Source organism: Hyperolius riggenbachi, chromosome 9 (assembly GCF_040937935.1).
Source record: "Hyperolius riggenbachi isolate aHypRig1 chromosome 9, aHypRig1.pri, whole genome shotgun sequence".
NCBI classification, from domain to species: Eukaryota; Metazoa; Chordata; class Amphibia; order Anura; family Hyperoliidae; genus Hyperolius; species Hyperolius riggenbachi.
The window spans coordinates 14713116-14739721 of NC_090654.1; the positions used below are offsets into that span (position 1 = coordinate 14713116).

General features: G+C 49.1%; 1 protein-coding gene across 2 annotated transcripts in view; it reads left to right on the top strand.

Annotated features, from left to right (window-relative positions):
* Positions 1-1512: 1512 nt before the first annotated feature.
* LOC137531943 (protein shisa-4-like) overlaps positions 1513-26606 on the top strand; it is a 36429-nt gene continuing 11335 nt past the window's right edge. Inside the window, exons 1-4 of one of the 2 annotated variants that reach the window (XM_068251981.1) lie at positions 1513-1622; positions 11905-12067; positions 20364-20476; positions 24177-24380. In XM_068251981.1, the coding sequence (XP_068108082.1) occupies positions 1568-1622; positions 11905-12067; positions 20364-20476; positions 24177-24373 (528 nt within the window). In that variant the 5' untranslated portion in view covers positions 1513-1567 and the 3' untranslated portion in view covers positions 24374-24380. The remainder of the gene's footprint in view (positions 1623-11904; positions 12068-20363; positions 20477-24176; positions 24381-26606) is intronic. The other variant, XM_068251982.1, reaches the window with a different exon arrangement.

Sequence of the window (26606 nt, forward strand, 5' to 3'; positions counted from 1 at the left end):
TTCAGAGGATGTAAGTGCTATCTAAATACATAATAATAATATGGTAGGACATTACACTATGACTATGGTAGGATTCGATTGTGAGCTCCTCTGAGGACAATCAGTGACATGACTTTGTACTCTTTAAAGTGCTGCAGAAGATATCAGCGATATACAGTATAAAAATTTTACTCTTTGTAAGGTGTAAACACAGCTTCAAGGTCTCAGGCCTAGTGCACACCAGAGCGGTTCGGCTGCGTTTTGCGATCCGCTTGCGGGTGCGGATCCGCTAGGGTAATGCATTTCAATGGGCTGGTGCACACCAGAGCGGGAGGAGTTTTGAAGAAACGCATACTCCCGGGCTGCTGCAGATTTTGGATTGCGGATGCGTTTCTGCCTCAATGTTAAGTATAGGAAAAACGCAAACCGCTCTGAAAAACGGCACTTCAGAGCGGTTTGCCAGGCGTTTTTTGTTACAGTAGCTGTTCAGTAACAGCTTTACTGTAACAATACATGAAATCTACTATACCAAAACCGCTACACAAAACCGCAAAACGCTAGCTGAAACGCTGCAGAAAAATAAGAAAAAGCGTTTCAAAATCTGCTAGCATTTTGCGGATCTGCTAGCGGTTTTTGGTGTGCACTAGGCCTCTCAGCCAATGATGATAGATTGTAAGGGCTGGTGCACACCGAGCGGGCCTTCTTGCGTTTTTACAGCTGCTTGCGGCTGTGGAAACGCATGGGTAATGTATTTCAATGGGGTGGGTCACACCAGAGCAGGAGGCGTTTTGCTGAAACGCATACTCCCTAAGGCATTTTGGATTTCGGAGGAATTTCTGCCTCCAATGTAATGTATAGGAAAAACGCAAACCACTCTGAAAAACGCCAGTTCAGAGCGGTTTTCCAGGCGGTTTTGCTACAGTAGCTGTTCAGTAACAGCTTTACTGTAACAATATATGAAATCTACTACACCAAAAACACTACCCAAAACTGCAAAACGCTAGGTGTAATGCTTCATAAAAATAAGAAAAAGCATTTCAAAAACCGCTAGCGTTTTGCGGATCTGCTAGTGGTTTTTGGTGTGCACTAGGCCTATGAGTGCAGAGCTCCCTCCCCTATTGTTTCTTGCACCTGCTGTTTTTGATTTATGGAACATATTGGATTGTCATGCTTGTGTGTACATACATGTTGTACTTCCTTCGTCTTTTGCATCCTGTCTCATTATTTTGTACAGCATCCTGGAAGTTTTTAGTGCTATATAAATTAACAATAATATGGTAATTGGGATAAAAAATGGGTAGTATCACTCCTTAAAAAGGGTCAGACAGTAGAGTCAGGCATTGCGATAGTTTAGTAAAATTGCTGATCTTGTGGTCAGAGGTACAGAAGGCAGTAAAAAGTAACATAATGAACTGTGGACTGCAGAACTGGTTAGGCTGGTTTCTGCAGAGCCCATGTGCTCCTCTGTGGCACAGAGCTAGTTAATAGGCTAGCTCCGCCCCCTGTGTTAGGTGTATGGAGGGATGTGCTGTGCAGAGAAGGGGGAGGGGGTCGTCACATAGCGGAGGACAGCAGAGGAGAGAGAAGCATGGATCGCCCAGCTATGATTCCTGTGCTGATAGCTGCGCTGTGCCTGGCAGGAGGTGGGTGCTGGAGGGGGGAAGAAGATAGGGGGGGGGGAGCTGGTGGGTTCTGGATGGGCAGTAGGTGGGTGCTGGGGGGCACAGGTCCATATACTGGATATACTGACATGTGCTACAGAAGTGATCTGAGGTTTGCAGCTGCTGCAGATGTCTTGTACTTCCCATAGGCTGTTTGCTATGCTGGGGGGGGGGATCGTGTATATATTACTATATTACTATATAGAAGTGATCAGAGACATTGCATATTCTCTTATTCCCTATAGGCTACAGGTCTGATCTAATCCTCATTCTTTTCAGCAACTTCCAGACTCCCAACTCCACTTCTGGAGGAACCACTTCCCTGTGTGCTCTCTGCCCCTCACATCTTCCTCTTCTGCAGGAACCACTTCCCTGTGCGATCTCTGCTCCTCACATCTTCCCCTTCTGGAGGAACCACTTCCCTGTGCGCTCTCTGCCCCTCCCATCTTCCCCTTCTGGAGGAACCACTTCCCTGTGCGCTCTCTGCCCCTCCCATCTTCCTCTTCTGGAGGAACCACTTCCCTGTGCGCTCTCTGCTCCTCACATCTTCCACTTCTGGAGGAACCACTTCCCTGTGCGCTCTCTGCTCCTCACATCTTCCTCTTCTGGAGGAACCACTTCCCTGTGCGCTCTCTGCTCCTCACATCTTCCCCTTCTGGAGGAACCACTTCCCTGTGCGCTCTCTGCTCCTCACATCTTCCTCTTCTAGAGGAACCACTTCCCTGTGCGCTCTCTGCTACTCACATCTTCCTCTTCTGGAGGAACCACTTCCCTGTGCGCTCTCTGCTCCTCACATCTTCCTCTTCTAGAGGAACCACTTCCCTGTGCGCTCTCTGCTACTCACATCTTCCTCTTCTGAAGGAACCACTTCCCTGTGCGCTCTCTGCCCCTCACATCTTCCTCTTCTAGAGGAACCACTTCCCTGTGCGCTCTCTGCCCCTCACATTTCCCCCTTCTGGAGGATCCACTTCCCTGTGTGCTCTCTGCTCCTCACATCTTCCCCTTCTGGAGGAACCACTTCCCTGTGCGCTCTCTGCTCCTCACATCTTCCTCTTCTGGAGGAACCACTTCCCTGTGCGCTCTCTGCTCTTCACATCTTCCCCTTCTGGAGGAACCACTTCCCTGTGCGCTCTCTGCTCTTCACATCTTCCCCTTCTGGAGGAACCACTTCCCTGTGCGCTCTCTGCTCCTCACATCTTCCCCTTCTGGAGGAACCACTTCCCTGTGCGCTCTCTGCTCCTCACATCTTCCTCTCCTGGAGGAACCACTTCCGTGTGCGCTCTCTGCCCCGCACATCTTCCTCTCCTGGAGGAACCACTTCCCTGTGCGCTCTCTGCTCCTCACATCTTCCTCTTCGGGAGGAACCACTTCCCTGTGCGCTCTCTGCCCCTCACATCTTCCTCTTCTGGAGGAACCACTTCCCTGTGCGCTCTCTGCTCCTCACATCTTCCCCTTCTGGAGGAACCACTTCCCTGTGCGCTCTCTGCTCCTCACATCTTCCTCTTCTAGAGGAACCACTTCCCTGTGCGCTCTCTGCCCCTCACATCTTCCTCTTCTGCAGGAACCACTTCCCTGTGCACTCTCTGCTCCTCACATCTTCCCCTTCTGGAGGAACCACTTCCCTGTGCGCTCTCTGCTCCTCACATCTTCCTCTTCTAGAGGAACCACTTCCCTGTGCGCTCTCTGCTCCTCACATCTTCCTCTTCTAGAGGAACCACTTCCCTGTGCGCTCTCTGCTACTCACATCTTCCTCTTCTGGAGGAACCACTTCCCTGTGCGCTCTCTGCTCCTCACATCTTCCTCTTCTAGAGGAACCACTTCCCTGTGCGCTCTCTGCTACTCACATCTTCCTCTTCTGAAGGAACCACTTCCCTGTGCGCTCTCTGCCCCTCACATCTTCCTCTTCTAGAGGAACCACTTCCCTGTGCGCTCTCTGCCCCTCACATTTCCCCCTTCTGGAGGATCCACTTCCCTGTGTGCTCTCTGCTCCTCACATCTTCCCCTTCTGGAGGAACCACTTCCCTGTGCGCTCTCTGCTCCTCACATCTTCCTCTTCTGGAGGAACCACTTCCCTGTGCGCTCTCTGCTCTTCACATCTTCCCCTTCTGGAGGAACCACTTCCCTGTGCGCTCTCTGCTCTTCACATCTTCCCCTTCTGGAGGAACCACTTCCCTGTGCGCTCTCTGCTCCTCACATCTTCCCCTTCTGGAGGAACCACTTCCCTGTGCGCTCTCTGCTCCTCACATCTTCCTCTTCTGGAGGAACCACTTCCGTGTGCGCTCTCTGCCCCGCACATCTTCCTCTCCTGGAGGAACCACTTCCGTGTGCGCTCTCTGCCCCGCACATCTTCCTCTCCTGGAGGAACCACTTCCCTGTGTGCTCTCTGCTCCTCACATCTTCCTCTTCTGGATGAACCACTTCCCTGTGCGCTCTCTGCTCCTCACATCTTCCTCTTCTGGAGGAACCACTTTCATGTGTGTTCTCTGCTCCTCACATTTTCCCCTTCTGGAGGATCCACTTCCCTGTGTGCTCTCTGCTCCTCACATCTTCCCCTTCTGGAGGAACCACTTCCCTGTGCGCTCTCTGCTCCTCACATCTTCCCCTTCTGGAGGAACCACTTCCCTGTGCGCTCTCTGCCCCTCACAGCTTCCTCTTCTCGAGGAACCACTTCCCTGTGCGCTCTCTGCCCCTCACATCTTCCCCTTCTGGAGGAACCACTTCCCTGTGCGCTCTCTGTCCCTCACATCTTCCCCTTCTGGAGGAACCACTTCCCTGTGCGCTCTCTGCCCCTCACATCTTCCTCTTCTGGAGGAACCACTTCCCTGTGCGCTCTCTGCCCCTCACATCTTCCCCTTCTGGAGGAACCACTTCCCTGTGCGCTCTCTGCTCCTCACATCTTCCTCTTCTGGAGGAATCACTTCCCTGTGCGCTCTCTGCTCCTCGCATCTTCCTCTTCTGGAGGAACCACTTCCCTTTACGCTCTCTGCTCCTCACATCTTCCTCCTCTGGAGGAACCCTTCCCTGTGCACTCTCTGCTCCTCACATCTTCCTCTTCTGGAGGAATCGCTCCCCTGTGCGCTCTCTGCTCCTCACATCTTCCTCCTCTGGAGGAACCGCTTCCCTGTGCACTCTCTGCTCCTCACATCTTCCTCCTCTGGAGGAACCACTTCCCTGTGCGCTCTCTGCTCCTCACATCTTCCTCTTCTGGAGGAACCACTTCCCTTTACGCTCTCTGCTCCTCACATCTTCCTCTTCTGGAGGAACCACTTCCGTGTGCGCTCTCTGCCCCGCACATCTTCCTCTCCTGGAGGAACCACTTCCCTGTGCGCTCTCTGCTCCTCACATCTTCCTCTTCTGGAGGAACCACTTCCGTGTGCGCTCTCTGCCCCTCACATCTTCCCCTTCTGGAGGAACCACTTCCCTGTGCGCTCTCTGCTCCTCACATCTTCCTCTTCTGGAGGAACCACTTCCCTGTGCTCTCTCTGCCCCTCACATCTTCCCCTTCTGGAGGAACCACTTCCCTGTGCGCTCTCTGCCCCGCACATCTTCCTCTCCTTTAGGAACCACTTCCCTGTGCGCTCTCTGCTCCTCACATCTTCCCCTTCTGGAGGAACCACTTTCCTGTGTGCTCTCTGCTCCTCACATCTTCCTCTTCTGGAGGAACCACTTCCCTGTGTGCCCTCTGCGCCCCGCATCTTCCACTTCTGGAGGAACCACTTCCCTGTGCACTCTCTGCTCCTCGCATCTTCCTCTCCTTTAGGAACCACTTTCCTGTGCGCTCTCTGCTCCTCACATCTTCCTTTTCTGGAGGAACCGCTCCCCTGTGCGCTCTCTGCCCCTCACATCTTCCCCCTTCTGGAGGAACCACTTCCCTGTACGCTCTCTGCTCCTCACATCTTCCTCCTCTGGAGGAACCACTTCCCTGTGTGCTCTCTGCTCCTCACATCTTCCTCTTCTGGAGGAATCTCTCCCCTGTGCGCTCTCTGCTCCTCACATCTTCCTCCTCTGGAGGAACCGCTTCCCTGTGCGCTCTCTGCTCCTCACATCTTCCTCCTCTGGAGGAACCACTTCCCTGTGCGCTCTCTGCTTTTCACATCTTCCTCTTCTGGAGGAACCGCCCCCCTGTGCGCTCTCTGCTCCTCACATCTTCCTCTTCTGTAGGAACCACTTCCCTGTGTGCTCTCTGCCCCTCACATCTTCCCTTTCTGGAGGAACCACTTCCCTGTGCGCTCTCTGCTCCTCACATCTTCCTCTTCTGGAGGAATCACTTCCCTGTGCGCTCTCTGCTCCTCACATCTTCCTCTTCTGGAGGAATCACTTCCCTGTGCGCTCTCTGCTCCTCACATCTTCCTCTTCTGGAGGAACCACTTCCCTGTGCGCTCTCTGCTCCTCACATCTTCCTCTTCTGGAGGAACCACTTCCCTGTGCGCTCTCTGCTCCTCACATCTTCCTCTTCTGGAGGAACCACTTCCCTTTACGCTCTCTGCTCCTCACATCTTCCTCTTCTGGAGGAACCACTTCCGTGTGCGCTCTCTGCCCCGCACATCTTCCTCTCCTGGAGGAACCACTTCCCTGTGCGCTCTCTGCTCCTCACATCTTCCTCTTCTGGAGGAACCACTTCCCTGTGCGCTCTCTGCTCCTCACGTCTTCCTCTTCTGGAGGAACCACTTCCCTGTGCGCTCTCTGCTCCTCACATCTTCCTCTTCTGGAGGAACCACTTCCGTGTGCGCTCTCTGCCCCGCACATCTTCCTCTCCTGGAGGAACCACTTCCCTGTGCGCTCTCTGCCCCGCACATCTTCCTCTCCTGGAGGAACCACTTCCCTGTGCGCTCTCTGCTCCTCACATCTTCCTCTTCTGGAGGAACCACTTCCCTGTGCGCTCTCTGCCTCTCACATCTTCCTCTCCTGGAGGAACCACTTCCCTGTGCGCTCTCTGCCCCTCACATCTTCCCCTTCTAGAGGAACCACTTCCCTGTGCGCTCTCTGCCCCTCGCATCTTCCCCTTCTAGAGGAACCACTTCCTTGTGCGCTCTCTGCCCCTCACATCTTCCTCTTCTGGAGGAACCACTTCCCTGTGCGCTCTCTGCTCCTCACATCTTCCTCTTCTGGAGGAACCACTTCCCTGTGCGCTCTCTGCCCCGCACATCTTCCTCTTCTGGAGGAACCACTTCCCTGTGCACTCTCTGCTCCTCGCATCTTCCTCTTCTGGAGGAACCACTTTCCTGTGCGCTCTCTGCTCCTCACATCTTCCTTTTCTGGAGGAACCACTTCCCTGTGCGCTCTCTGCTCCTCACATCTTTCCCTTCTAGAGGAACCACTTCCCTGTGCGCTCTCTGCCCCTCGCATCTTCCCCTTCTGGAGGAACCACTTCCCTGTGCGCTCTCTGCTCCTCACATCTTTCCCTTCTAGAGGAACCACTTCCTTGTGCGCTCTCTGCTCCTCACATCTTCCTCTTCTGGAGGAACCACTTCCCTGTGCGCTCTCTGCTCCTCACATCTTCCTCTTCTGGAGGAACCACTTCCCTGTGCGCTCTCTGCCCCTCACATCTTCCACTTCTGGGGGAACCACTTCCCTGTGCGCTCTCTGCTCCTCACATCTTCCCCTTCTGGAGGAACCACTTCCCTGTGCGCTCTCTGCCCCTCACATCTTCCCCTTCTGGAGGAACCACTTCCTTGTGCGCTCTCTGCCCCTCACAATTCCCTCTTCTAGAGGAACCACTTCCCTGTGCGCTCTCTGCCCCTCACATCTTCCCCTTCTGGAGGAACCACTTCCCTGTGCGCTCTCTGCCCCTCACATCTTCTTCTTCTGGAGGAACCACTTCCCTGTGCGCTCTCTGCCCCTCACATCTTCCCCTTCCGGAGGAACCACTTCCCTGTGCGCTCTCTGCCCCTCACATCTTCCCCTTCCGGAGGAACCACTTCCCTGTGCGCTCTCTGCCCCTCACATCTTCCCCTTCCGGAGGAAACACTTCCCTGTGCGCTCTCTGCCCCTCACATCTTCCCCTTCCGGAGGAACCACTTCCCTGTGCGCTCTCTGCTCCTCACATCTTCCTCTTCTGGAGGAACCACTTCCCTGTGCGCTCTCTGCCCCTCACATCTTCCCATTCTGGAGGAACCACTTCCCTGTGCGCTCTCTGCCCCTCACATCTTCCTCTTCTGGAGGAACCACTTCCCTGTGCGCTCTCTGCCCCTCACATCTTCCCCTTCTGGAGGAACCACTTCCCTGTGCGCTCTCTGCCCCTCACATCTTCCTCTTCTGCAGGAACCACTTCCCTGTGCGCTCTCTGCTCCTCACATCTTACTCTTCTGGAGGAACCACTTCCCTGTGCGCTCTCTGCCCCTCACATCTTCCCCTTCTGGAGGAACCACTTCCCTGTGCGCTCTCTGCCCCTCACATCTTCCTCTTCTGCAGGAACCACTTCCCTGTGCGCTCTCTGCTCCTCACATCTTACTCTTCTGCAGGAACCACTTCCCTGTGCGCTCTCTGCTCCTCACATCTTCCTCTTCTAGAGGAACCACTTCCCTGTGCGCTCTCTGCTCCTCACATCTTCCTCTTCTAGAGGAACCACTTCCCTGTGCGCTCTCTGCCCCTCGCATCTTCCCCTTCTGGAGGAACCACTTCCTTGTGCGCTCTCTGCCCCTCACATCTTCCTCTTCTGGAGGAACCACTTCCCTGTGCGCTCTCTGCTCCTCACATCTTCCTCTTCTGGAGGAACCACTTCCCTGTGCGCTCTCTGCCCCGCACATCTTCCTCTTCTGGAGGAACCACTTCCCTGTGCACTCTCTGCTCCTCGCATCTTCCTCTTCTGGAGGAACCACTTTCCTGTGCGCTCTCTGCTCCTCACATCTTCCTTTTCTGGAGGAACCACTTCCCTGTGCGCTCTCTGCTCCTCACATCTTTCCCTTCTAGAGGAACCACTTCCCTGTGCGCTCTCTGCCCCTCGCATCTTCCCCTTCTGGAGGAACCACTTCCCTGTGCGCTCTCTGCTCCTCACATCTTCCACTTCTGGAGGAACCACTTCCCTGTGCGCTCTCTGCTCCTCACATCTTACTCTTCTAGAGGAACCACTTCCCTGTGCGCTCTCTGCTCCTCACATCTTCCTCTTCTGGAGGAACCACTTCCGTGTGCGCTCTCTGCCCCGCACATCTTCCTCTCCTGGAGGAACCACTTCCCTGTGCGCTCTCTGCCCCGCACATCTTCCTCTCCTGGAGGAACCACTTCCCTGTGCGCTCTCTGCTCCTCACATCTTCCTCTCCTGGAGGAACCACTTCCCTGTGCGCTCTCTGCTCCTCACATCTTCCTCTTCTGGAGGAACCACTTCCCTGTGCGCTCTCTGCTCCTCACATCTTCCTCTCCTGGAGGAACCACTTCCCTGTGCGCTCTCTGCTCCTCACATCTTCCCATTCTGGAGGAACCACTTCCCTGTGCGCTCTCTGCTCCTCCCATCTTCCACTTCTGGAGGAACCACTTCCCTGTGCGCTCTCTGCTCCTCACATCTTACTCTTCTAGAGGAACCACTTCGGTTGAATGTGTCAATTGGATGTATGGAAAGATCTTGGTCGAAACTGCTTGATAGGGTGCGTAGCGTTAACAGTGTTATCCGCCGGGAATCGGCCTGCGGTGTTTGGGCAGGCAACAGATTTCTCTCCAATCAGATTTGATCAGAGACGGATCTAATGCTGTGTACACATGTTACGTTTTTTTCGCTCGATTCACTTCTATGAGAAATCGAACGTAGAATCGAATGGGAGTAATATCGGACATGAGGGAATTTATCAATCGGATGCATCTAACGTACTGAAAATCGCAACGTGTGTACCCAGCATATCTCTTGGTCGGTCTGTCCATACATCACTAGATGAGGATTGAAGTACTTGCTATGTTTTTATCTACAAGAGGTACTAAGTCACTTGGTAAAGAGGATGGACATCCTGTGCTGAGAAACACTGATGTATATTTCCAGGGGGTGGAGATAATGTAGGGGGGATGGGCAACCATGCAAACAAAAGTTATCAGCCAAGGTTCTACAGCCTGATTGGTTGCTCCCCTCCACTCGCTGCAGTTGTTATTGGGGAATCTGCAAACACGAGAATATAATTAAGATGAACAGTTTCAAAGGACATCTGAAGAGAGAGGTATATGGAGGCTGCCCTGTTTATTTCCTTTTAAGCAATACCAATTGCCTGACAGCCCTGCTGATCCTCTGCCTCTAATACCATTAGCCATAGCCCCTGAACAAGCATGCAGCAGATCAGGTGTTTCAGACTTTAAAGTCAGATCTTGTATAATACTCGCAGCGTGAGAAGGGCCAAAAACATTATCAAGGACAACACTCACCCTGGAAATGCCCTGTTTGAGCTCCTTCCATCAGGTAAACATTTTAGATCAATCCGCACACACACAAACAGGCTGAAAGACTGCTTTTTCCCATCCGCCATGAAGTTGATGAACTCTGAATCCTCTCTGAAATAATTAAAACTGTGTACAAATTGTTTAAACATCTGTAATACCTGGCATATGTGTATAATGTCTTCTCTTACTTGTTACTATCACTATGTTCCCTATATTCACCGTGGGGTTGTCATGAAAAGTAATTTCGTTGTGTTACACAATGACAATAAAGTGAATTGAATTGAATCTGACAAGACTAGCTGCATGCTTGTTTCTGGTGTCATTCAGATACTACTGCACGGAAATAGACCAGCAGGGCTGCCAGGCAACTGGTATTGATTAAAAGGAAATAAATATGGCAGCCTCCGTATACCTCTTACTTCAGTTCCCCTTTAATAGGGCGTGTAGTCACAGGCCAGAAACCTAATGTTAATAGGTTACCTGAGGGTCCCCTGAGGTGGGACATTAGCCTCACTGAGCACTGATAGCTGCCTGTATGGTGCCGGCGATGCAGTGGTGCTGATTATTAGGAAATGACTGTTGGCAGAGCAGAGATTGCCTGTAGGAGGTATCTGGAGATGAGTGCAAAGGTGGAGCAGAACGATACAATGATTTCTATGTGAGAGTAGCACTTTCAACTCTATCATGGGGGGGGGGGGGAGCTTTTAGAAAACAGAAGTTTGCCTTCTCAAAGTGGACCTGAACTCTTGCACAGGACACAAGGAGAACATAGAGAAATGTGCCTATGAGTTTAGCCTAATTCCCCCTCATCGGTGTCTCATCACAAGTTGTAATTTGATCCCTTAGCTGTGTCGGCTGACTGCCTCGGCAGAACAGCTAATTTGTAAACATAGGATGTTAATATCTCTGCTTCCACGAAAGCAGGAAGTAGACAAGCTGCAGATTTATTGCAGGATTTGTATCAGCTGTAACAAAGAGATTTTTTTCTTAAATTTTATTGTGCTGTTGCTTATCTTTTAGAGCAAAGAGGAAGTTCTGAGTTCAGGTCCGCTTTAAAACAGAAGGTATTTGTGATTATTCAGGTTGGAGTGAGATCCTCCCCTATTGTTTCCACCCAACTCCCCTCTTGATTGTAAGCTCACACTGCAGGCTCCTCCCCTTAGTGTCGCCACCCCACTCTCCTCTTGATTGTAAGCTCACAATGCAGGCTCCTCCCCCTAGTGTCGCCAGCCCACTTCCCTAGATTATAAGCTCACAATGCAGGCTCCTCCCCCTCGTATCCACCCCTTTCCCATCTGGATTGTAAGTGCACAAGGGCAGACCCTCTCCCAAGTGTATCTACCCCTCTCCCCTCTAGATTATAAACTCACAATGCAGGCTCCTCCCCTAGTGTCTCTACCCCACTACCCTAGATTGTAAGCTCCCAATGCAGGCTCCTCCCCCTAGTGTCTCCACCCCACTACCCTAGATTGTAAACTCCCAATGCAGGCTCCTCCCCTAGTGTCTCCACCCCACTACCCTAGATTGTAAACTCACAATGCAGGCTCCTCCCCCTAGTGTCGCCACCCCACTACCCTAGATTATAAGTTTACAATGCAGGCTCCTCCCCCTAGTGTCTCCTAGTAGCTCTCTACCCTCTATTGTAAGCTCACAAGGACAGGGACCTCCCCCTAGTATTTCCTGTTTCTGCTGCGCTGTATTTGAACATGTACCAGCGTTGGTGATGTCTAAATCCACATATCAGCTATGTTTGTGCATTGGTGGTTGTTCTGATTGTACAGTGTTATCTATGTTCTCTGATGTTTGTTTTGTACTATGTATAGCGCTACGGAAGATGTTGGCGCTATATCAAATAAAAACTAATTCTATAATGCTCTGCATACATTCTTGATTCGTCCGTTTTGTGTTGCAGTTGTGGCCGATGACTGCTCGCCATATGTGGACTCCGATTTCGCCCCGCACAGGGGTCAGATGTGCGTTCTGTCCTTCTGCGCGGGGACCTGCACCAACCGCTACTGCAGTATAATCCCTGGAACCGATCTGGACCAATCCCAGTTCATGTGCATCGTGACCAAGTAAGAGCGCCGCAGGCGTAATCCTAAGTGTGAGCTGCTGTGCGTCAAAATAGCTGCATCATTTTATATAATGAGGGTCTAGGCTTACTTTGTGAGTAGCTGCGAATGGCTACAGGCCCACACACATACAACTTACTTAGGTCACCCAAAGCGATTGTCCGCTTCGTTATAGCTGGCTTATTAAAGTAGAGAGGTCACCTGATGCCTGTCACTGAGACCAGACATTAGTAATCCATGTCTCATCGACTTTGTTTCAGTAGCTCCAAAGTCAGTACACCTCTCACATTTCTGCACATATTTTATTCTATCTTTTCGTGGGACAGCACTGAAGATGTGACGCTGTGATACAATCTAATCAGTGTACCTGCAGGGCCGGTTCTCTCATGAAGCAAGGTGAAACATTTTCATCAGGGGCAGCATGTTTGTACTGTGTTTACAGCATGCAGTCAGAGTAGGAGGAGAAGCGAAAGGAGAGCAAGGTGAAGAGAGCATCATTGGGGAAAAGCAGCTTGTTGTGCTGTGTGAGGAGTCTGACAGTGAGTGAGGAGGGGGAGGCAGGAGAGCATCATTGGGGAAAAGCAGCTTGTTGTGCTGTGTGAGGAGGAGTCTGACAGTGAGTGAGGAGGGGGGAGGCAGGAGAGCATCATTGGGGAAAAGCAGCTTGTTGTGCTGTGTGAGGAGTCTGGCAGTGAGTGAGGAGGGGGGAGGCAGGAGAGCAGCATTGGGGAAAAGCAGCTTGTTGTGCTGTGTGAGGAGTCTGACAGTGAGTGAGGCGGGGGGAGGCAGGAGAGCATCATTGGGGAAAGGCAGCTTGTTGTGCTGTGTGAGGAGCCTGATAGTGAGTGAGGAGGGGGGAGGCAGGAGAGCAGCATTGAGGAAAAGCAGCTTGTTGTGCTGTGTGAGGAGCCTGATAGTGAGTGAGGAGGGGGGAGGCAGGAGAGCAGCATTGAGGAAAAGCAGCTTGTTGTGCTGTGTGAGGAGTCTGGCAGTGAGTGAGGAGGGGGGAGGCAGGAGAGCATCATTGGGGAAAAGCGGCTTGTTGTGCTGTGTGACAAGTCTGACAGTGAGTAAGGATGGGGAGGCAGGAGAGTATCATTGGGGAAAAGCAGCTTGTTGTGCTGTGTGAGGAGCCTGATAGTGAGTGAGGAGGAGGGAGGCAGGAGAGCATCATTGGGGAAAAGCAGCTTGTTGTGCTGTGTGAGGAGCCTGATAGTGAGTGAGGAGGGGGGAGGCAGGAGAGCAGCATTGAGGAAAAGCAGCTTGTTGTGCTGTGTGAGGAGGCTGGCAGTGAGTGAGGAGGGGGGAGGCAGGAGAGCATAATTGGGGAAAAGCAGCTTGTTGTGCTGTGTGAGGAGTCTTACAGCGAGTGAGGAGGGGGGAGGCAGGAGAGCAGCATTGGGGAAAAGCAGCTTGTTGTGCTGAGGGGGGAGGCAAGAGAGCAGCATTGGGGAAAAGCAGGCTGTTGTGCTGTGTGAGGAGTGTGACAGTGAGTGAGGAGGGGGGAGGCAGGAGAGCAGCATTGGGGAAAAGCAGCTTGTTGTGCTGTGTGAGGAGTCTGACAGTGAGTGAGGAGGGGGAGGCAGGAGAGCATCATTTGGGAAAAGCAGCTTGTTGTGCTGAGGGGGGAGGCAGGAGAGCAGCATTGGGGAAAAGCAGCTTGTTGTACTGTGTGAGGAGTCTGACAGTGAGGGGGGAGGGGGGAGGCAGGAGAGCATCATTGGGGAAAAGCAGCTTGTTGTGCTGTGTGAGGAGTCTCATAGTGAGTGAGGAGGGAGGAGGCAGGAGAGCATCATTGGGGAAAAGCAGCTTGTTGTACTGTGTGAGGAGTCTGACAGTGAGGGGGGAGGGGGGAGGCAGGAGAGCATCATTGGGGAAAAGCAGCTTGTTGTACTGTGTGAGGAGTCTGACAGTGAGGGGGGAGGGGGGAGGCAGGAGAGCATCATTGGGGAAAAGCAGCTTGTTGTGCTGTGTGAGGAGTCTCATAGTGAGTGAGGAGGGAGGAGGCAGGAGAGCATCATTGGGGAAAAGCAGCTTGTTGTACTGTGTGAGGAGTCTGACAGTGAGGGGGAGAGGGGTGGCAGGAAAGCATCATTGGGGAAAAGCAGCTTGTTGTGCTGTGTGGGGAGTCTTACAGTGAGTGAGAAGGGGGAGGCAGGAGAGCAGCATTGGGGGAAAGCAGCTTGTTGTGCAGTGAGGAGTCTGACAGTTAGTGAGGAGGGGGGAGGCAGGAGAGCATCATTGAGGAAAAGCAGCTTGTTGGGCTGTGTGAGGAGTCTGACAGTGAGTGAGGCGGGGGGAGGCAGGAGAGCATCATTGGGGAAAGGCAGCTTGTTGTGCTGTGTGAGGAGCCTGATAGTGAGTGAGGAGGGGGGAGGCAGGAGAGCAGCATTGAGGAAAAGCAGCTTGTTGTGCTGTGTGAGGAGCCTGATAGTGAGTGAGGAGGGGGGAGGCAGGAGAGCAGCATTGAGGAAAAGCAGCTTGTTGTGCTGTGTGAGGAGCCTGATAGTGAGTGAGGAGGGGGAGGCAGAAGAGCAGCAGTGTTTCATTTGACTTGCACAGCAGAAGGGAGGAGGTGGCATTGCTGTCCGGACTGAGGAGGAATGGAGTAGCTGAGGGTGAGCAGTGTGTTTGTCACAGACTCACAGCCAGCCAGTGTGCTATTGTGTTGAGCTGCAGCATGTCATGTGAGAACATTAAATGAAGCAGAGGAAAATGTTGCGTGCTGTGCGATCATTCCAAATCGAGGGGGGTGTATCCTCAGAAGTTTGCCTCAGGTAGTCTAGAACCAGCCCTGTGTACAGCTTGTGTAGCAGGTTAACTTTCCTGCCCCATCAAAATAAATCATCACTGCCATTAATATCTAAACCGCTGGCAACAAAAGTGAGTACACCCCCTAAGTGAACAATGTCACAATTCTGCCCGAAGTGTGAATATTTTGTGTGCCACCATTATTTTCCACACCTGCAGCTGGTATATGTGAGCGACCTTGCGTTCCTTCACCTTGCACTTGAAGATGTAAACCTACATAGGTACATGTAGTCCTAGCCCTACTAAGAAACTGTCTGTAGTTTCTTTCTGTCTTCCAGCACAGCAAATGTTAAATAAACTAGATTTTTTTTTCAATGCAAATGAGCCTGTAAACAGCTTGAGGAATTCAGGTCTGTTTTTTTAAGTAAATGGAAGCCAAAAGAGTTTTATCTGATTGACAAAGGCAACTGATAAGGTTTAAGCCCTACAAAGTTCAAAGGGTCATTCTGTTGTTGTGCAGCTCAACAAAGCAAATTTGTCAAAGGTTGTTGTTTAGAATGGAGTCTTAAAAATGAAGGTGCTCTAGGGGTTGGAGTGATGGGAGGAGGCTGTAGGGGTTGGGGTGATGGGAGGAGGCTGTAGGGGTTGGGGTGATGGGAGGGGGCTATAGGGGTTGGGGTGATGGGAGGAGGCTGTAGGGGTTGGGGTGATGGGAGGAGACTGTAGGGGTTGGGGTGATGGGAGGGGGCTATAGGGGTTGCGGTGATGGGAGGGGGCTGTAGGGGTTGGAGTGATGGGAGGAGGCTGTAGGGGTTGGGGTGATGGGAGGGGACTGTAGGTTTTGGGGTGATGGGAGGGGGCTGTAGGTTTTGGGGTGATGGGAGGGGACTGTAGGTTTTGGGGTGATGGGAGGGGACTGTTGGGGTGATGGGAGGGGGCTATAGGGGTTGGGGTGATGGGAGGGGGCTGTAGGGGTTGGAGTGATGGGAGGAGGCTGTTGGGGTGATGGGAGGGGACTGTAGGTTTTGGGGTGATGGGAGGGGGCTGTAGGTTTTGGGGTGATGGGAGGGGACTGTAGGTTTTGGGGTGATGAGAGGGAGCTCTAGTGGTTGGGGGATTGGAAAGTTAGATCTCTCTATTATCATTCCCTCTCTGGCTGCAATATGCAGCTGTTTGTAAACCAGCATTTTTCTCAGGGACATACAGTATATCTATTTCTCTCTGTCACTGTTCTGGACTGACTGAGGCTGCGTCTGTTTCCTGCTGATTAACTGGTTAGCCGAAGAAAACATGATGCCAGTGGGAGGGCGGTAACCAAATACCATCTGGTGATTGTTCAGCCTAAATGGGACATGTCAGCTACACTCTTACAGGACAACTGTAAGGAGAGGGCTATGGAGACAGCTGGGCTGCCAGACAACCGGTATTGTCTAAAAGGAAATGAATATGTCAGCCTCCATAGCCCTTTTGCTAAAAGTTGTCCTTTAACCATTTAAGCCTTTTGGATGTAGCTTCTACCTGCTCCCCCGGGCCGATCTCGCGCACTCCCGTGACGTCTCCCGTTAGCCCGGAGATCAATGAATGGGAATGCATTTCCCATTCATTAAACTAAGTTCCCGTTAGAAAGACCGACAGCTTCTATGAGAAGCGGCGATCCTTCTAAGTTCTATGTCCCCTCTTCACTTCCTGTAAGCATACATGTTATGCTTGCAGGATGCATGACAAAAAATGACTGTGGCCAAATAGTAAAGCTACATCTACATTTTTTTTAACCACTTCAGCCTACAGTGTTGTTCACCATATGCATCCGAGCAACTTTCACCTCCCATTCATTCGCCTATAACTTTATCACTACTTATCACAATGAATTGATCTATATCTTGTTTTTTCCGCCACTACTTAGGCTTTCTTTGGGTGGTACATTTTGCTAAGAATTATTTTTTTCTGAATCCGTTTTAACAGGAAGATTAAGAAAGAAATGGAAAAAATTCATTATTTCTCAGTTTTTGGCCATTTATAGTTTGAAATTAATACATGCTACCGTAATTAAAACCCATGTATTTTATTTGCCCATAGATGGCCCCAGTCAAAAAGTCCTGGAAGCGAACGATCACGATTCCATGAACTAGAAAGAGGACAGGAAACTTTTTTTTTTTGTGCAGAAAGACCGCGGTCTCTGATAAGATACCGTCGTTTTTTTCTGCGGGGGACGTAGATCGTTGAATGGGAACGATATTCCCATTCACTAATCAGGGGGGTAACGGCAGGCGGCGGAAGCGTGCGCGATCACGTGCCTCAGGCAGCAGGAGCTGCACAGTCTGTCTGGACTGATATATCCGTCCAGATAGACTTAAGTGGTTAATAAACAGACACACAATTACATTTAAAATTAACTGTTTACAACCCACACTCTCCAAAAAATACACAAATAAAATTTTTCATAAAAAAAAAAAAATATTACAATTTAAAAAAAACAAAACATAAATAGTTACCTAAGGGTCTGAACTTTTTTTTAATATGTGTGTCAAGAGGGTATATTACTATTATTTTTTTAAATTAGAAGCTTGTAAATAGTGTAATCAAAATTTTCTAAATAAAATATTGGTGCCATACATTGTGATGGGACATATTTTAAAGGAATACTGTAGGGGGTCGGGGTGAAAATGAGTTGAACTTACCCGGGGCTTCTAATGGTCCCCCCGCAGACGTCCTGTGCCCGCGCAGCCACTCACCGATGCTTCGGTCCGCCTCCGGTTCACTTCTGGAATTTCAGACTTTAAATTCTGAAAACCACTGCGCCTGCGTTACCGTGTCCTCGCTCCCACTGATGTCACCAGGTGCGTACTGCGCAAGCACAGACCATACTGGGGGTGTGCTATACACTCCTGGTGGCAACAGCGGGAGTGAGGACACGGCAACACAGGCGCAGTGGTTTTCAGACTTTAAACTCTGAAATACCAGAAGTGAACCGGAGGCGGAGCCGGAGCATCGGTGAGTGGCTGCGCGGGCACAGGACGCCTGTGGGGGACCATTAGAACCGGAGGCGGGGTCGGAGCATCGGTGAGTGGCTGCGCGGGCGCAGGATGTCTGTGGGGGACCATTAGAAGCCCCGGGTAAGTTCAACTCATTTTCCCCCGACCTCCCTACAGTATTTTTTTTAAATGGTGTAATAACTGGGACAAATGGGCAAATAAAATATGTGGGTTTTAATAATCGTAGCATGTATTATTTCCCAAGACGCAAAAGTGTTTCTGCCCCGATGCCCGATGTAAAGTCACACCACTCCGCAGCCTCGACTTCTGGCCTCCTCTGGTGTTCACCATCACTGAGAGCGCCCGTACCATGTGACTTGGCACATGTTGTGATGTCACACGTGCGCCTGGGCCATTTGGAACAGGTGCTTGCAATGACGGCCAGGAGTCATGCCGATGGAGAGGACACTTACACACTTGGGGGGTCCATCAATCGTCACGATATCTGATGTAATTTCCAATCGATTTTCTGATTGATATTTCCATAGAAGTGAATGGAAAAATCGATCAGACCTGTCGGAAATAATCTGACAGTAAATCTGTCAGAAAATTGTGTTGTGTGTACCTAGCATTACACTTATATACCTCATCACCAGTGACTGCTGTTTATTATGGGGCTCTGCCTGCCCTGGAGAGCCCCCATAGTCACATGACAATCCAGATATGGTCTCAGCTATGATCCCCGACCCCCCCCCCCCCCCCCCCCCCACCCCATGTGTCCACACTACCAAGGCCAAGCTGCTGCTGGAGGGCACAAGGGGTGTGGCCTGCAGCAGATGTAGGCGTGGCCAGAATCACGCAGAAGGGGTCATAACTGCACTTTTGAACTAATAAAATCCATGGAGTCGCTGAGATCCCAGACCACAGTAATGAGGAGTAGAGCTGATCAGTGACATGCATATATTTCCGAGTTCATGCAGGATTACCTCAATTCTGCATGCAAATTAATGCAGCTTGAAAATGGACCAATCAGGTCTCACCGAAGTTTAAATTGATCGGTCCATTTTCATGCTGCATACATTTGCATACAAGATTTACATAAACCTGCATGAACTCAGAAATATTTGCATCTCATTGATCATCCCTTAGGGCCCATTCACACTAGAGCGTTTTGCCGCAATTTAGGCCAAACGCTCAAACGCTAGCGCTTTTTAAAAGCACTAGTGTAATAAAACCCTATAGGCCCGTTCTTACTTGGGCGATTTGCGCTAAATGCCGCAAATCGCCCCAAAATCACGAAACGCAAATGCGTCGCCTGCACCATTTTCAGGCGATTTCCAGGGGATCGCATTTCAGTGCTATAGAAGCGCTAAATGCGACCGCTGAGAAATCGCCGCAGTGTTCAGTGATTTTTTTCCGCGTGAAATTGCGGAAAAACCACTCCTGTAAAACGCCGGCAAAAATCGCCGGCGTTTTGCGCTTTTAAGTGTGAATGGGCCTTAAGGGGGAGATATGGTGGATGATGCAGGAAACCAGGGCTGTGGAGTCGGTACAAAAATCTTCTGACTCCAACTCCTCAGTTTATGAAACCTCCGACTCCAGGTACCCAAAATGGCTCCGACTCCTCGACTCCGACTCCAGATACCCAAAATAGCTCCTTAGTCTATTACATACCAGGAATGTGGATTTTATACAAAATCATCCGACTCCTGACTCCGACTCCTCGGTTGATGAAACCACCAACTCCGACTCTGGGTATCCAAAATTGCTTTGACTCCGACTCCACAGCCCTGCATGAAACCTCACATTGCACTGCTAGTACTAGTAATGTTTAACTACTTAATGACCGCCTAATGCCAATTGGCGTGCAGCCCTGGGGGCGTGTTTTGCTGGGGATTGCGCACGCCGATGCGCGCGCATCCCTGCTTGAATGACTCCCGTCGTCAGTCTCCCAGCGACGATTGCCGCAAGGAGACCGTCTATTTACCTTGTACAGCTCTGAGATCTATGGCAGTGCTGTACTTGGGACAGCCGTGTCACTTGGCTGTCCCCTGGGGAGGCACAAGAGCGACCTGCTCTCATAGGCTGATGCCTATGACAGCCGATCTCGGTGATTGGCTGGCGGGGGGATGGAGGGATGTGGGGGGAAAAATTGTCAAATTTAATGAAAGATAAACCATTTTAAATATATAAATAAATAATAAACATGCCGGCAGGGATCAGAGCCCACCAACAGAGTTTTTTGCTGGTGGTCTCTGATTCCTGCCGGCATGTTTGTTTAAAAAAAAGGGGGGGGAGGGTGGATCACTTGTGTGCTGAGCTGTATGGCCCTGCAGCGAGCACTTAAAGCTGCTGAGCCCTAATTAGTAAAAATAGCCTGGTCACTAGGGGGTGTAAGCATATGGTACCGAAGTGGTTGACTACACAAGTTGTGTATTGCGCATTACGCAGTCGTGCGTTACGTGTACAACGTATGCGTTGCCTATTCTATGTGCCTCAGGGTCAGCCAAGAAAATAACTGCATAGTATTTCATCAGTGGCTGCTAATAATTCTGTTTTTTTTTCCCCCCCGACAGCCTCTACGTGGTGATTGGAGCCGCCATTGTTTTAGCCTTAATAACGATTGCTGGAGTCATCACTTGCATCTGCAAATCTCTGTGTCTGTGCTGCAGTCTCTGCACCCCAACACGTAAGTCACCGATCTGGATCCCTCTAGAGAGAAGTCTACTGCTGCCAGGATTAGTGATGGTCGTGTCTAGGAGATCTCCTGGAGAAGCATGTGATTTGTCTGATCAGCTGATAGATTTGCAAAGCTCTGATTGGCTGTGATCACATCCTGCTTTAGCACATGACCATGACCAGCAAATCAGAAACTTGCATATCTATCACCTGCAGTGGTGGCTCAAGCTCCAAATTTTTTTTTGGGGGGGGGGGGGGGCAAAAAGGAGGCACGGTAACTGGCTGGTGGGGCCTATTTTTGTGATTGAAATCCAAATCGCTGTTTGTATGGCGAGCTTTGGATATTTTTTTGCCCAACTCAGGTGATAAAAGTAAGGCTAACTATTTCAGCAATAGAGTAACCAAGCAGCTCAGGGTGACCCAAACTACTAGGAATGTAAAGGGGGATGAAAGGAACCAAAAAGCCCTCCTACTAAAAAAGCAAAGCTTGGTGTAATTGCCTTCTTAAAACAGAAGGAAATTTGCAATAATTCAGTTATAAATGAACATTTGTGGTTACCCACAATGCACACCTACTAAATATGCAAATTATCCCTTTTCGCCCTTGTTAAGCCAGGCAAGCATCCAGAACCGCTGCTAGGAACCAAATGTAAACATCACAAACAGAACGGCTTTTGGGCAGAGCAGATTGTCCAAATGATGGTGCAATTATTGAAGAAAAGTTACCTACAGATGTACTTGGCTAGTTGGCCGGCATGCTATAATCCTTTCTTGCTAGCAAGCTGCTCCTGTGTGGACAGATCATTATTAATCTGATTCAAAGCTTCCTGTCTTTAAATTACAAGCTCTAGTTCATTGGCTAATTTAAAAGAAAAACAGTACGCTTTCAGCTTGTAAAGGAACGTACACACGCCATACTTTAGCAAACGACGGGTCCGTCAGACCCTCCCGCTGGGCGGACGTTCTGCCGACAGTAGCACATGTGTACACGCTGTCCGCTCAGCGGATCTGTCAGAAACAGTCTTATCAGTCTGCCGACAGACTACACACGTCCTACTGTCGGCAGAATGTCCGCCCAGCGGGAGGGTCTGATGGACCCGTCGTTTGCTACAGTATGGCGTGTGTACGCGCCTTATGCCTTGTTCAGACTCTATTCCTGTTGATTGACAATGTTAGAACATACAATCAGAAGGAGGTAGAGATTATTTTTTTTATGAGGTTTTGAAAGATTGTGAGCTATGTATGGCAAATAAATAAGACCCTTAGTTTACTTAAAGGGGCACTATGGCGAAAAATTGTAAAATTTTAAATATGTGCAAACATAAACAAATACGAAGTATGTTTTTTCCAGAGTAAAATGAGCCATACATTACTTTTCTCCTATGTGGCTGTCACTTACAGTAGGCAGTAGAAATCTGATAGAAGTGACAGGTTTTGGACTAGTCCATCTCTTCATAGGGGATCCTCAGCAAGGCCTTTATTCTTTAAAAGAAAAAGGATTTAAACAATGATGCTGGCCAGCTTCCCTGCTCCCTACGCAGTTATTTGGCAGTTGGACGGAGCAACTGCCATTCACTAAGTGCTTTTGAAAATAAATAAATCCCTGAGAATCCCCCTATGAAGAGATGGACTAGTCCAAAACCTGTCACTTCTGTCAGATTTCTACTACCTACTGTAAGTGACAGCAACATTGGAGAAAAGTAAATTATGGCTCATTTTACTCTGGAAAAAATGTACTTCTTATTTCTATATGTTTGCACATATTTTAAATTTTCATAATTTTTCGCCATAGTGCCCCTTTAACGCTTACAAAGACTAAGGGCCCGTTTCCACTTGTGTGGTGCAAATTCGTTGCGGAAAACGTGAAAAAGAATTTGCATGCAGATGCAAACTTTACCGCGAATTCGCTAAGGTTTTGGTGTTTTTCTAAGTTTGCGAATTTAACCATGTCAGTGCCGGTGTGCTTTTACATTGATTTTAGGCGAAAACGTACGCAAATTTGCGGTAAAATTTGCATCCGAAAATGCATGCGACTTTCCTATTAATTACATTGTATGCAACTTGCACACCGCCTTGCGTTGTGTGAATTCTGATGGCTCTGCTGTGCAGATTTTTCCTGCACAGAAAAACGCTCTGTTTTCCTGACAAGTGGAAAGAGGCTAATTAAGTTGTATTGGTTGTGCAAATCTGAGTGCAGAAAACGCATGCAGATTCGCGATAGTGGAAACGGGCCCTAAGGCTGACATGGAGAGTTTTTGTCTTTTCACTGTTGTCTGTTCACTGTATGCTGATGGAGCCTGGAAACAGTAAATTGTATGTTACTGAGCGTAGCCACACATGATACAATAAAATGATCTGATTTTACAGCAATTCGATAAAAACGATCGGATCTCCCAAGAAAATCGAAAGCTTTTTTTTTCATTCGACTGAAAAATCTGATCGGATTTCCTGTTTTCTTCGATTTTAATCGATCCGGAATGCCAGATATTTTTCTTTAATCTTTGTAAAGATTGTATGGTGTGTGTTAGATTGTCAATTTATTAACATACACAACCTAGCAATTTTGTCAGAGTTTCCAATCATTTTTAATTGGGGAAAAATTTAACATAGGTGTGCGGTACATTGGTCATATTTTTGAAATGTTACAATCAGTCAGAAAAATTGATTGCAATTCTTAAATTGAACAGATATTTAAAAAAATGTATGGTGTGTGGCCACCTTAAAGAGAACCCGTGCACACTATCACCAGCCTCTGTTGCCCTATGGTGTGCCCCCAGGACCCCCCTGCGCTCTGCTATCCCCAGCGCCGTGCTAGCGACACACACCTGTGACTGTCTGTCAGTGCCGCTCCCCCGCCTCCTCTGTATCGGCGCTACCCGCCCGCGTCCCTTCCCTCCAATCAGCGGGAGGGAAGGGACGCGGATTGGATTTCTGAGGCATTTCTGCCTCAATGTTAAAGTATAGGAAAGTGGAAAACCGCTCTGAAAAACACTAGATCAGAGCGGTTTTCCAGGCTGTTCAGTAACAGCTTTTATTGTAACAATATTTGTAATCTGCTACAGAAAAACGCTCCAAAAACGCTAGGCATGTTTAGAAAACCTCTCTACACATGCCTAGAATCGCTCTGAAATCTGTTTCAAAAACCTCTAGCGTTTTGCAGATCTGCTAGAGGTTTTTGGTGTGCACTGGGCCTTAGGTAAGAAAAACAAAGTTCTGATTCTGTGAAACTGTTAAGGGCTCTTTCACACTACAGGCAGCGGTAAAAGGCTAAAACGCTGCGTTTTGGCTGCAGGCGTTTTCAAGGCGTTTTCACTCCAACACATTACTATCAAGTGTAAGAGAAATGCCGCAGTCAGCCCTAAAAAAGCTCCTGGGAGTGTTGAAACGCAACGTTCCAAAACACAGCGTTAGATGTAAAAAGGTAAAATGAAAGTCTATGGACTTTCATTTTACCTTGGAAAACGCCAACTTCGGCTGTGGCGTTAAAACGCCGAAAAAGCCCTCTAGTGTGAAAGGGCCCTAAAGAAACACCAAGCCTTTTCAGTGCTGCTGAGTAGATTTTTAGTCTGGAGGTTCACTTTAAAGCCTCCATTTAGCCTCCCTGCTTTTTCATTATTGGTACTGGCGGATAAAGGACTATACCATTATATCCCACGGGGGTCATGCATTTCCTGAAAAGGGTAATTACTCTGTGTGTCTTGTTTCTTCAGCTCGGCCCGCCCGTGTCACCACATCTGTGGCCGTCACCAATGTTGTTCCTCAGCAGCCAATGTTGTCCATGCCAGGAGGAACGAGATACCAACCTCTGCAGCAGCACCCTGGATACTATGAGCCGGGCAAAGCTTATCTCCCTCCACCATATCCAGGTGAGGTCCCCATGTCTGCTTTCAACATTCCTACAAAGTAAGGTGGTGGTAAGTGTCTTCCCTTCCTTTGCACCCCTGTGCGATGCTGAAACGCACGGCCTACTAACCTCACCGGAGGGCAACTCTACATACAAACTCAAGTACAGGCTTCCTTAGGGTTCCCTGGAGTTCCCAATCATCTCTGTAGCCACAGCTCAACACTAGGGCTGAGTTTGAATTCTCACCTGAGCCATTGTTACATTGACGTTAACATTTTCGACTGCCCTGAAAGTTTCATGAATATATAAGCAAGAAGTTTTAAATCAGGATGATACCATTTATTGGCTAACTAAAATGAATAAAAATAAGCAAGCTTTCGGCCTTGCAGCCTTCGTCGGGCTTATATCCTGTTAATTTGCAAGCTGGTGGTACAGACAGCTTATATACTGTACATGCAACATCAAAAGGGAAAACAGATATTTTTTTCAAGCATAAATACATGTCATTAAGATGCCTTAATTCAAACAGACCATCTAAATGGGGTTAGAGGTTGTTAGCTGAGATAAGGATCCTTGTTTACTCCATGCTCACAGACCTGGATTAGGATTGACCCAGAGGTATCGTAAATTCTTAGTTCACAAGCTCAGCTAGAATGGCTGAGAAAGTTTAAATATCATCTATATGACATGTATTTATGCTTGAAAAAAATATCTGTTTTCCATTTTGATGTTGCATGTATATAGCTGTCTGTACCACCAGCCTGCAAACTAACAGTATATAAGCCCGACGAAGGCTGCAAGGCCGAAAGCTTGCTTATTTTTATTCATTTTAACCTTCTTGCTGTTACTGATGGCTAACACGGTACAATACCCTACTGCTACTACTATGAATATATAAAGGATTTTGATAAAGCAAACCTGAGGCTGGCTGCACACTGCATATTGACGGTGCAGCCGCTGCACTGCCAAAAACAGGCCTTTGGTGATTACCGCGTAAGTACGCGGTAATCCCCATCTGGCATCTGGCCAAGCAGGAAGTAACGCTCACTTCCTGTTGGGCAATTGACGTGCGCAAAAGCGGGTATTTTAATGTCACGCACGTTACCATAGCCTTACATGACTTCCGGGCCAACGCAGATTGCCGCAGGAGCCGCTCGGTAATGTAGGTATTGCCGCGCATTAGATAGGGCACTTCTGGCGCAGCGTACCCCAACATGGGAAGTGTGAACTTCCCCACAGACTTTCATTGGGCAGCGGTGGGGTGCGGTAAATTTACCCCACTGCCTCAGTGTGCGAACAAAAAACAACAACTTATAATTTAAAGAATTGTATGTGCCGCACGGATAATAAATAGAACATTAGTAGCAAAGAAAAGAGTTTCATATTTTTATTTTCAGTTATATAGCTTTTTTTAATTTTTTTTAAATAACATTGCATCATACTGTCACAGTTGCAGTTTTAAAACCGCACTCTGTTTAATGCAGTAGGATCAGCCATACTATGCCAGGGAAAAAAACACATATATACATATATACACATATATAAGTAGATAAATACTTGAACTACTTACATAACACATGTATCGCACTGTCCACGTTTTGATTTCAGTGAATGTTATATAGTAAATTACGAGAATTCTGTTCCAGGTGGGGGCCGTGTCTTTTCTTGTCTCCTCCAATCGCTGAGTCGCCTCAGCCTTGCTTGTAAACACAAGTGAGCAGAGGATCGTGTTTCAGATAGGCAGCTAGGCAGGGAAATAAATGGAAGAGGAGGAATACATTATAGATAAAAAGAACCCCCAGCATGCAATTCTTTGGCACCGACTACTAAAGGGCCAGTATGTGATATCTCCAAATCATAACAGCAGAAAAAGTTCTGAAAGTTTTGAATGCAGGATTAGCATCTTTATCACTTAATACACTCAGACCAGTTGCTGTCGAAATTTGATTTTTATGGTGACAATACCGCTTTAAAGGGACTCTGAGCACCTCTCATGGGCATGCCATTAAGCCAGACGACTTCCAACAAAGTTGTGCTATTACCCCTCTAGAGGAGCCTCTTGCAATGGCCATGCGTGTCACTTCCTCTTCCTGCTTCATTCAGTGATGCACTTCTCTAACAGAGAAGACAGGGGTGACCTGGAAGTTATAACATAGCCAAGATGGCAGCCGCGATTTTTAAATTATAATGGAACAAAAACTATTTGGTGTAGAACGGCGATTCAGGCATCACATGAAAGAGGAGAGCACAAGCTACAGAAAGGTATGCATCTTTGCAGTACTGGTCGGAGTCTTAA